Source organism: Microchirus variegatus, assembly GCF_963457635.1.
Source record: "Microchirus variegatus genome assembly, chromosome: 3".
Lineage (NCBI taxonomy): Eukaryota > Metazoa > Chordata > Actinopteri > Pleuronectiformes > Soleidae > Microchirus > Microchirus variegatus.
The window spans coordinates 13,864,259-13,877,226 of record NC_139804.1 but is presented as its reverse complement, the minus strand read 5'-3'; the positions used below and the strand labels follow the sequence as shown (position 1 = coordinate 13,877,226).

The 12,968-nt window shown below is 39.0% G+C and overlaps 1 protein-coding gene across 1 annotated transcript; it reads left to right on the top strand.

Annotated features, from left to right (window-relative positions):
• Positions 1–1,525: 1,525 nt before the first annotated feature.
• lhx2b (LIM homeobox 2b) lies at positions 1,526–11,910 on the top strand (the record flags this gene model as incomplete). Its single annotated transcript, XM_083886524.1, has 5 exons — positions 1,526–1,708; positions 3,011–3,216; positions 4,501–4,871; positions 7,464–7,669; positions 11,620–11,910. 5 exons carry the CDS (start codon positions 1,526–1,528, stop codon positions 11,908–11,910), a joined length of 1,257 nt encoding a protein of 418 aa, XP_083742650.1.
• Between the last annotated feature and the right edge of the window lie 1,058 nt (positions 11,911–12,968).

Below are 12,968 nucleotides of genomic sequence, written 5' to 3'. Positions count from 1 at the left end.
TTTATTGCACCTCCAATTGATTTATTTTTTAACTGGAAAAGTGGCACTTCACTAACCTGTGATATTTGCGTATTTGTCGATTTAATTGTTTATGTATGTATGCATGTAATGTATGTATGTATTTATTAATGTATTTATTTATTTGAAATCTATCAAAAAAAATTATAAAGCCGTATAAGTTAAAAGATCCAAAAAGTGACTGTATGGTGTGTGTGTGTTTTTTTTTTTATTATTACTTTTTTCACTTAAATAATATGTACAAATATGAAGAGATGTGTGATTATTATTTTAATTAAGATTAAATTAAGATTGTAATTGACTTTTGGGCTCAGACGTTTGTGCACGCAGCAGCAGCAGCAGCAGCAGTGTGGACACCTTCGTGCGTAAAGGTGCCCGCTGCGTAAAGCCAGGAACACCTGGAGCGACTTCTTCTTCCCGTCGTCTTCCGCCTCTTAAACTGACCTCTCCAAGTGCAGCTCCGTCCACACTGATGATGATGATGATGGTGATAATGATGATGAGGCGGTGGCCGGTGCTGTGTATACAGGGAGAAGCTGCTGCTGCTGCTGTTGCTGCTGATGCCTCTTCAGACTGCTCGGTGAAAAAGTAAAACCCAAAACAGTTGACAGACTGCAGAGCAGCAGCCAATGAACATAAGTGTGGCGTCGTGACGCAACAGGGCCGCGTTGATAAGGAGAGGAGAGTCCAACCGGGACCTGAGAAAGAGGGACGGCGCGCGGGTTTGGGGGCCAGGCAGCTAACACTAAGCCCCATCATCAGTCAAAGTAAAGGCAACTCCTCCTCTTCTTGTTGTGCTTCTTCTTCTTCTTCTCCTTCTGCTGCTGCTGCACGGACATGTATCTGCGGCCTGTTTGACAAAAGACTCATCATTCATGTCACCAAGCTGTTGTGGAGCTTTTTTTTCTGAGAGGGATTTTATTTTTTAAAAGGGCGAGAACTGCATCTTTGTTTTTCTTTGAAAAGTACTTTGAGTGCATCTACTTGGACTGTTGAACCCAGAGGAAACACCTTCAAACTGCTGCTTTATTTCGTGGAAATATTTTGAATTTGCTTTGGCACTATCAACAGTTATTTCGTTGTGCAGGAGGAACGAAACCGTGATCACCGAGAAGGTTATCGGTGCCGAGAGCCATGCAGCAGGCGCGTTCATAGTTGGTATGTTTATTCCGCATACATGGAAAAGAAAATATAAAAAGCGCAGGTTGTGATACGCAATTCAAATTAAACTAATTTCAACCACAACCGAGATATCCCCACTAAGAGAAGCGCTTATGTATGAATTAATCATAGCTTATTAATAATGAGAGCTGCAGAGATTCGGATGACGGTTACCATTGGCAGATGAGACGTAGTGTGGAGAACACGTGTCCAATTTCTCCCTCATATTTTTCCTCCCTTATCTGGACCTCTCACTTGTCACGGCGAGAAAGGGAAACCTGAAAACAAAAAAGAAAAACAAAAAAGAATCTGAGTGGCGTTTTTGCGCGCACGATTATCGCCTCTCATGGACATCTTGGCGTGTAGATCCGAAGAGAACAGTTATAACATTCTCCCGTCTGCAGCGACGATGCTGTTCCATGGCCTCCCCGGAGGCGATGTGCACGGTGTGGTGGAAGAGATGGACCGGAGAGGGAAGAGCGAGTCCGCGGCCATCAGCTCAGCCATAGATATGGGGGAATCAGAGACGGTAAGACTTAACCTTGGTCTCTCCCTCTCTCTCTCTCTCTCTCTCCAGTGTGTGTGTGTGTGTGTGTGCGTGTGCGTGAGCTTGTTAGCGCATGGCAACATGGCAGTCTGCTGCTGCTACTGCTGGAACACATGTGACAGTCTGGAGCACATATCAATGTGTTTTTATTTTACGCCCAGATTAATATAAATAAACATTTCCACGCTTGTTATTTAGTTGCTTATACACAGACACACACTCTCTCTCTCTCTCTCTCTCTCTCACACACACACACACACACTTCCCCAAAGGCCTGACAGCGCTGTCACTCCTGCAGCCACTCTTTTATCTAAAAACGTCCTTATTATACAAATATAACTGAGCCCAACAAGCTGCAAACATCTCACAAATAATCTAAAATACTACACACTCAAAACTATAATTCGACTTTAAATATTTCCCAATTATTATTATTATTATTTTTAAAAGACAGCGTCTCTCATAAACAATTGATCTGTTTTTTATTTTACACGACAGTAAACTGACATCTTATTTTTTGTTTTTATTTTTTACTGTGAAACCAAACTAGTCGTTTACTTTAGATAATTATTATAATCCAGCTCAACAAAAGGTGATGACAATATGACAGGACAGGGAGACTTTCATTTTATTTTAAAAGGGAATTACAAATTATTAAATTAAATTGTGTGTGTTAAAATGACAAAAGGCTTCTGAATTGTTTTACATTATCATAACCGTTATTATTACTATTTGTATTATTATCAAAGTGTTTGTATAATTCCATACTCTGCTGCCATTTTAATCATTTACGTCAAATGGGTTTGTTTTGAAGCGAGTTATTGTATAAAAGTGCGTCATATCATTTCCTCTAATTAAAATAAATATATAATAGTAAAGAGTGTGTCTAGAGTTTCATTCCGTGTATTTCAGTTCATTTCTGTAATGTCTCAAATTGTGAGAAAGTGTTTTTTTTCTCACGTTTGAACTCTTCAATCACTACACACACATATCATTATATTAGCCCATCAATCAGTCTTTATTCCTAACTGATAAAATGTAACGCATATAATGATTGTAAAGTATGTATAATACAAAAAAAATGTGTTTATTATTATTATTATTATTATTATTATTATTAATAATAATAATAATAATAATAATAATAATAATAATAATAATAATAAACATACATTTTCTAAAGACGAATGTGTGTGAGTGACGTGAACACTTATGCATGTTTTAATGTGGCTTTATTTATTTATTTGTCTAACTCATCTCTCTCTCTCTCTCCTAACACTCCAGTCCATGCCGTGCATGACCGGCAGCGAGCGCGTGGCCCTGTGCGCGGGCTGCGGCCGCAAGATCGCGGACCGCTACTACCTGCTGGCCGTGGACAAGCAGTGGCACATGCGCTGCCTCAAGTGCTGCGAGTGCAAACTCAACCTGGAGTCCGAGCTCACCTGCTTCAGCAAGGACGGCAGCATCTACTGCAAGGAGGACTACTACAGGTATAGGAGTGTTGGCTCCATTTGGTGCTGATTGCGTCGGTCACGTGACGAGGATGATGTGTGTGGTGTAGCTGCTGCTGTGTTGATGTTGATGACAGCTGCTGTTTGGTGTGTGTGTGTGTGTGTGTGTGTGTGTAGGAGGTCTACACGCACACACACACATTCTATACACACAGTACAGTAGGAGGAGGTTCATGTGTGAGAAAGAGGAAGCAAGAGGATGATCACAGTTTTTCTCCATCCTCATCATCCACTGACACATGCTTATGTTTCAATTTCGGATTATATATATATATATATATATATATATGTGTGTGTGTGTGTGTATATATATAATGACAGTATCCAAATCCCATGTGAGGTTTGGTGAGGGTTTTTTAAGCACTTTTGGTGACGTTATTGTAAAAGTGTCTCGTGATGCATGCAGGGAACGTTGGTGCACATGTCTGTGGCAGAAGTTCTCACATTTGTAAATAATTTCCACATAAGGATCCTCCTATTTAACAAAGCTATTCCTCTCATGTGCTTGTCTTGGAACATTTTGACAATGAGTTAGAAAGATAACATGGACATGGGCAACAATTCAGTAACAATATATTTTTTTATGATTATTATTTATATACAAAAAATATATATATTTTATTTAAATACCATTGGAACAAAGGTTAAAATGAATAAATGAATGAACAAACGTGCTGAGGCAATTCATATATGAATGCTTTGTCTCACATTTAAAGGCAACATTATGTTGTGTTCTACTGAAATACAAATAACTTTTTTTGTTTCAACTGATATTTTAACACCATACTTATTCATATAAGTCTTTTTTTTGTCATGATAAAGTTTAATTCCATCCCCTAGAAAAACATTAATATGTTTATTGTCGTAATTATCATAATTCAAGTATTTTATTCATATAATGTAATGCATATTTTCAGACATGACAGATTTATTTTCTTTGCTGTATTCTTTATTACAGTGAAAATGGTAATATATGGGTGACAACTAAATGAATCGAGGTCATTCAAATGAGTGTAAACAAGCAAAACGAAAACAATCTGATTCCATGAAGTAGAATGAACTCAGTTCACTTAGGTGTGAAGTCATTTCAGTGAAAACTTGTTGAACAGGTGTATTTTGTGTGTTGACAGTATTTTAAGGAACAGAGTTAAAACTGAACTTTAGTGGTCACAGTATTATTATGTCATGTATGTGTGTGTGTGTGCGTGACCCACGCTCCGTGGCCGCGTGCAGCCGCTGATGACGTGTTTGTGTTGCCCGCAGAAGATTTTCGGTGCAGAGATGCGCCCGGTGTCACCTGGGCATCTCGGCCTCGGAGATGGTGATGCGCGCGCGGGACCTGGTCTATCACCTCAACTGCTTCACGTGCACCACGTGCAGCAAGATGCTGACCACCGGGGACCACTTTGGCATGAAGGACAGTCTGGTGTACTGTCGGCTGCACTTTGAGACTCTCATCCAGGGAGAATATCAGACTCACTTTAACCACGCGGACGTGGCGCCTCACAAAGGCCTGGGGCCGGCGAACACGCTCGGACTATCCTACTTCAACGGCGTGGGGACAGTGCAGAAAGGACGGCCGAGGAAGAGGAAGAGCCCCGGGCCCGGCACCGAGCTGGCCGCTTATAACGCAGGTAAGAACTTTCCTGCTATTAATATAGATTTAAATGAAAAGTTGAAAATGGAAGAGAAAAAACATCCAATGTGAGCGAACAAAAAAACAACAACAACAGCCTTAATAAAGAGCTACACAAAGAGTGGGATTAACAATGACAGGCTTCATTAATGAAAAGTCCTCTAAACATTCCTAAAGGGCTTTTATAGTGTGTGTGTGTGTGTGTGTGTGTGTGTGTGTGTGTGTGTGTGTGTGTGTGTGTGTGTGTGTGTGTGTGTGTGCGTGCGTGTTTGTGTGTGCGCGCGTGCGTGCGTGTAGCCTGGGTCATGACTCCAGCACAGTTTAATTCAATCTTAATAGTCATTTATAACTTTATCGTAAGTTTTTATGATTATTATTTAATCAAATAGTCACAATAAGATTTTTTACAAGCGATACCATAGCAATGCACCAATAACACAATACTACTACTAATAATAATAATAATAATACTAATAATCTGTGTAATGTGTAATGAAAAAGAAATATATTCATGTGTAGTTTATTATTTATTACAGACAGTTACAATAAGTAATACGTCTCACTGAAGTTTTCATGCACAAGCTGTATATTTATATTTTTCATTGGCTTATTCAGCTGCAGCTGTCAAACACTTGTGTACACAAACATCAAACTTTAGCTTTTAATCTACAAAAACAAAAAAAAAAACTAATAATAATAATCATTTCCAATAATTATCTTCTATTAATGATTAATTGTGGTTTTTAAATGTGAGTCCTCTTTAGGGCTTTATTTAAAAAGAAAGAAAAGAAGAGTTGTTTGATGTACTGGCTTTTGCTTTCACCCCTTTCCACTTGTCAGGCTCCATAGACATCCACAGAGCCCCCCCCCCCCCCCCCCCACACACACACACACACATTATGAACACAGCCAGCACTGACGCTGGGCCAGCTCACACCCATGGGATCAACGTGATTTGACGAGTTATTCACTGGAAGAGAGAGCAGAGGATACGAGAACTTTATCACAGTAGCAGCAGCAGCTTTTATCTGCCTCCACTTTACTTCATTAATCTTCATGTTGGATCACATAAAAAATGAATAAGCTGATTAGAGAGTGTAAACTTTGTTAGAATAGAACCCACTACAGATACAAGACAGAGCTTCTCTCATGACGTTACGTATTTTATTTATTTTTTTAAATTTCAGATACAGATCCAAGTAGCATAAAACAAACAAAAATAGATGTTGCCAATGCATTTGACAATTATTCATTATACATACATTTTACATTGTACACGCTCCATAACGTGATATATGGTCAGAGACATACATTTTGTATCAGTCAGAGGAGCTGCATAGTTTCTTAACTTTTCCTTGGTAATTCTGTGTAAAATGAGGCTCTTTTTAATGCGATGGTTTCAACGCTTACAAACAGCTGCAACAAGTGGGAGCTTGTTTTATTTCCCACCGGGAAAGAGGAAGCTTCACTTTATTTCATGATACTCTTGCTGTGTTTTTTTTGTCAGTTCATGACACACAAAACATTCATATGATGATCCAATCCATCCAATCCAACTTTATTTATAAAGCACTTTAAAAATAACAACAGCTGAAACACAGTGCTGTACATCAGCGATAAATAAATGAAACAAATAAAACATACAATAAAACAATAAAATACTGTATAAAAAATAAAAACAATGCCGATAAACAGGTCATACAATAAAACTATTAAAGAATAATAATAATTCAGGGTCCAAAGTCCATATAGGCTATATGGACTTTGTATTTGAAGACAATTTTCATGAAATATAAAGAAAGAAAACACAAAAAGGACAAGGACGTGATATTTTTGAAGATGATGTCTTTTATTGTGGTAAACAAACAAACAAAAAAAGTGTGAGGGAAGTGATTTGAAGCAGAGGGGGCAGAGTGAAGCAGCAGCAGCAGCAGTGCGCCCTCTTCTGACATCAGTCGAACACGACATAGGAGCTTTAGCTGTGGTCTACATGGCAACATGTGGCAGCTGTGAGCAGCAGCTCTGACACATGACCGTGAGGATGCAGCAGCAGCAGCAGCAGCAGCATATGCTTGAACCAGGAGCAGCATTTGTTCTGCCATCGTGTGTCTGGACTAATTATGGAGAAGTGTTATTCTGATGCTTTCCACTCACTTCATATTTATCGTTTTCTGCAGCATTCTGATATTGAACTGTTATGCATGCAGCAACACTTTGGCAGTTGCCAAGAAAAAAAATTCAGGCTGCTGGGACAAATATATGTGTGCTGTTGTTGTTGTTGTTGTTGTTGTTTTGGTGGTGTGTGTGTACGTGTGTGTGTAATATGCTAATCATGAGGCTAGAGTTTCTTCCCAGGATAGAAAGACATGTAGGCAAAGAGGATGGACGTACAACTGTCACCACAGTGTGAGGTTATTTTTTTAGTTTAGTTTCCTTTAATTGATTAAGACAAGTACATTCATCACACATCCAATCAAATTGAACTCTGTTATTGCCGTCGTAAGTTTAAAAAAAAAAAAGAAGCTAAAACAGGGTTAACAGACCGACTATGGCTAACTGAATTTCTTTGCTTGTCCCTCTCGGCCAGCAGCACTGAGCTGTAACGAGAACGACGGCGAGTCCATGGACCGGGACTCCCAGTACACGTCCAGTCAGAAGACCAAGCGCATGCGGACGTCCTTCAAGCACCATCAGCTGAGGACCATGAAGTCCTACTTCGCCATTAACCACAACCCAGACGCCAAGGACCTCAAGCAGCTCGCGCAGAAGACAGGCCTCACCAAGAGGGTCCTACAGGTAAATAACACAGAGACACTGTCTGTCAAGGCTTGCTATGTTTTTTTTTCTTTCTTGAAAGGAACCGAATCAGCTTCTTTATTTTATTTTAGGATCTTGAATCCTGGAAAATATCAGAAAAAAAATAATCCTACGGATCAATAAACCACTTCACTGCAGAGACCCTGTTTATTTTAATCTAGGAAAATATCAGAACATTTGCAAACAAGCAGAGAAAAAAACAGCAAAGGATTTTTCTTCTGCAGCTTTTCTCTTTTTAATCTAGAATAATGAAGGAATCCCGAGTTCTTCCATTGTCATGATTGAAATGCAATCCACTGAGAAATGAGAGGGAGCCATTTAAAAGAACAAAACAACTCATGAATCTTCTTGAGTAAATGATGAGATGTGTGTTCTATCGAGGTTGGAGGGATGGAAAACAAAAAGCTCTGTGTTACATGCAAAAGAAAAATGCACAGAAACATGGTGTTTGATTTCCACATGAGATGACAGCAAATTATCAGGGGGACTGAGAAGAAGGAAAATGAGACAAAAAGGTTTTTTTGAATCAAAAATTTTCCAAGGGGGACAAAGAAAAAAGGAAAAAAAAAAGAAAATCACAGCACTGCTTTAATTAACGTTCGCAGAAAACAAAGCAGTTGTTTTGCTTTGATGCAGTGGAGTTTCCACGCCTGTTATTCCAGCGTTTGCTTGTTTCCCATGGCTCTAACAAACTCTAACACTTGACTCATCTCAGAACCCCCAGCCTCAGTCTCTCTGCATCTCATATACACTCATTTTCATCCCTGAGACAGAGAGAAATTATAATTTGAGTGGAAATAAATTGTCATCAGGGACAGCTGAGGAGCAGCGGATTCTCTTTCCTTTAACAAAAAAAAAAAAAACACTGAGATGCAAGGCTTTTGTGAACTGGACCCCAGTGATGTGAGGAATAAACTGAAATCATAACTTAATTTATCAACAACACACGCTGTATATTAGACAGTTTTTACCCCCCAAAGAATCAGGGGAAACTATGGCTCTATATTTACACTCATGAAAGTGCATACGTTGTTTGTTTCTGCAAACCACATATTCCTGTGAGCTGATGTTTCTGATTTATGTGTCAAGAATGTTTAGGAATTTAAAACATATAATCAGATACTGTCTGTAGCATTTGGTATTAATCATGCACCAACTCCTGTATATGCCCCTTAAGTTTTGTGTTTTACAGATTAGTTTGAGTTCGGTGCTTCATTGAGTTATCCAGTCTGTTAGAAGTGCGATTTTTCCTTTGTGGTGTCCAGATTGATGATGAGAACGACACTGCTGAGGTAGTAGTCCAGCAGGAGTGGAATAAGAAAGGGAAACTATAGTTTGTTAAGAGCATTTTTTTCGACATCCACATTGTCAGCAGGTGGTTATTGAGCTTAAGGCAAGTCACAAATGTGGGTTTTTGTTTCTGACTGAAGAAGTTTAAGACACAAGCAACAATCAGTGCCAAATGTTGGGCTCAGATTCAATTACTTGGGAACAAAATTGTCCCTAGGTCAAACTTACTGGCTGTTGCTGACCCTTGGGTTAGAATAGAATAGAATAGAATAGAATAGAATGCCTTTATTGTCATTATACAAGTTGTACAACGAGATTTACTTGACTTCACCTTGAAAGTGCATACAGCTAAAGACGAAGAACAATAACAACAACAACAACAACAACCAGAGTATGGGTCAAAAAGGACATTAAAGGGTTAGGGTTATGGGCTGCTGTGTCCTGACTACCATGTTTGTGGAACAACACGTTATATATAAGCAACAGGCACACGGTGTCATCATCTCAAATCTTTTCGTGATCTCATCTCGAGGATGCTGCATCTCCTGAGCAGAAAGTAGGGTTAGGGCTAGGGTCAATAAATGGACTACCAGCTAAAGACATACTCCACCTCCTCAGTTCCTGCATTTTCTGACAGATGCACTGTCCTGTGGAGTGAAAAACACCCCCAAAAAATAGCGCCTCCTGATTCACTGCCTAGACATCGACAACCACACCAAGATCCCCTGACATGACCAATGACTAAAACCTTGTTGATCTCCTTATTTTCTTTTTATGTTCGAAGAATGAAATGTATGCAAAATATTGTGCTAATTTAATTATAGAAGGGACTAAATGACAACAACAAGCCCTATATATATATATATATATATATGTATATACAGCTTGTATCTGTATCAGTTATTGGCCCAAACACTTCAGGTGAATTGTCAAAAAGTCCAATTATCGTGCATCCCTGGTTCTTATTTGTGTTCATTTGGAAAGGAAACAGGATGAGAGTTAGCGAACAATTCCTCTATCGAGGAACAAACCGGTGACCTGCTGCTCAAGGTGACGGCAATCGTATTTAACCACCACAGATTTATTTTAGCTTAAATAGAGGAAATGAGGGAGAAGGGAGAAGACCAAAAACAACACCTGGTTAGGGCAAAGTAAAAAAGATATGTATATATATATATATATATATATATATATATATATATATATATATATATATATATATATATATATATATGTAAATATACATATATATATATATATGTATATATATTCCCCTCATAGTATCAACATCATCTCCATAGCTAGGTCTGAACTCTGGGGTCATCTCCTTTGCAGGATGTGGTCTAAGTGGCCCATGAAGGCCACATGCCTGTGTTGGAGAACATAGACTGCGGAGGCTGAACTGTAATGAGACAATCTGGTCAATGGGGGTTTTCCCTTTTTATATTGTCGCTGTAGCTTAGCAACAGAGCTGCAGCAGGAAGTGGCATCAGTCACTAGTAGCATGTCATCTAACACGTTAATATAATATTATTTGCCCAAAAAAAAAAAAAATCATGTTTCTTTTACTGTTTTTTTTTCTTTATCAGACATTTTGTTGTTGTTTGACATTGATGGCTCTTTTCTTCTCTGATGAGTTGATGAATTGATTCTCAGATTTCTCAGCTTCATGAATGTAAATATTTTCTGGTTTCCTTGCTCCATAACAAATAAATCATAGACAGGATCATTTTGGGTTGGCAACAAAGACAAAACAGTTGAGAGCATCATGTTTTCGCGGGTTTGGGAATGAAGATTTACTGACATTTTTTTGGACTAAGCAACTAATCGATAGTTAGTGGATGAAATGTATTATTTGTCTACTGTATTTGGAGGAGCCTTTGAAATGGCACCACTGAGTCACAGTTGTGATTCACGCAGCCTTCAAATGCAGTCACTAAAGGAGGCAGGGCCTAAATTGAGACACGCACACACACACACAGAGACACACAGGTTGGATAAAGACAGAGCGTGTCATAAAATGTACAGCACCACAATGTTGTGTTGTCTGGACACTGTGGTGCGCCGCTTGGTGGAAACTGTGCTTTGTTATGCATCACTATCAAGTCCACGAACTATGGGACTTTAAAAATACCTATAAAAGATAAGAAAAGATAATCCTTTATTAGTCCCACAATGTGGAAATGTACAGCGTCACAGCAGCAGACGATACATGTAATAAATAATAAACATGCATTTCCACATCTAGGAATATAGAATATATGGGAAAAAGAATTGTCAAACATTCAGAGTTCAAAGTTTGTATTCAAAAATACAAAATGCTTGTATCAGATTATAAAAAAATATAACAAACAAAATTGTTATTTTAATATCTATAACAATTTTAAGATGAATGCTTTATTACAATTCTTTGCATGTTGTTGTTGTTTTATTGAAGTGGAAGCAAGTAAAATTTATTTAATTTGTGCATTATCTTGGACTATCCTTGTTCGAGGACCACTTAATATATGTATGTAAAGTGTATGTACATCCTTGAAAAAAAAAAAAATAATAATAATCATAATAATAACAACAACAACAATAATTGGATAATGTCTTCTGGAATGTTAATTTTATTAAACCATGTCTGACTCCCACAGGTCTGGTTCCAAAACGCCCGGGCTAAGTTCAGGAGGAACCTGCTGCGGCAGGAAAGCACAGGGGGGGACAAGGCCTCGGATGGCTCCACGCTGCAGGGCGGCACGCCGTCAGGCCCGGCCTCGGATATCTCCAACGCCTCCATGAGCCCGTCAAGCACGCCCACCACTCTGACAGACTTGACCAACCCCACCATGCCCACCGTCACGTCAGTGCTCACCTCAGTGCAGGGCGGCCTCGAAGGCCACGAGTGCCGGAGCCCGTCACAGACCACACTGACCAGCCTCTTCTGATAGAACACAACCCTTTCCCCTCCTCACCTCCTGGATCTAAAACTGAGTGCTGTCGACTCCTTCCGATATTAAATGGATTAGAAAAGAGAAGGTAATGGAGCGCTAAAACAGAAAGATGACATTTTTCCTCATATTACAGACTGTTTGCATAGTGAGGCTCGCAAATGGAACAGTTGTTGTTATTTTGATGTTGTTGTCTTGTTGAGAACTGAGACTTGATTTGCATATTTCAATGTTTACAGAAAGAGACTGCGGGGGAAAAAAAACTGCTTTTTTTTGGGGTGGGGGGGTGGGGGGGGCTATTTTTTCCAGCACAGTATTTATGTTGTTGTACAAGAATCACTGTTAGAAAGGATTGTAAAACATTCTTTTATTGAAAATCTGAGATTAAACACAGGTTATGATATCCTCCGACTGCCACGTGTCCTGCTGTACTCAACATCATTAGAATGTGACCACATGGTCATTACGCTCCTGCTTATGTGTGTGTGTGTGTGTGTGTGTGCGTGTGCGTGCGTGTGTTCCCGACATGAGTCCTGTATTAAAAGTAAATGACAAAACGTACAGTTAAACCAGGAGGAAGCAAATACTCGCCCCATTCACACACGCACCTTATGAGTTATCACCAGCCCTTATGAATATAACACAGATTAAATCTCACCATTAACGACCGACAGTGCTTCTTTATGAGCTCTTGTTGAACTGTAACCACTGATAACTATTTACATCATCGAACCATTGTGGTTTATTTTAAGTTGTTTCATGTGAAAAGAATAACATCCACCATAGTGTGCCATCGTGAATAGCAAACCTCGAAACACAAGGTTATTCACGTGTCAGACTTATCATCACTTTACTTTTACACGTTAAATATGTACACTGTTTTCCAAATAAATCGACAATAAACTGCATTGAAAATTAACCCTATGTTACTCTATGTTTCATGTCAAATGACATGAACGAACCCGACCCAAGTCCGTCAATCATTATTTCTGGAATTTTGTGGAAAATTCCAAGTGTGTGTCTCTCTGCGTGTTATTGTTCTCTCTTATTGTTTC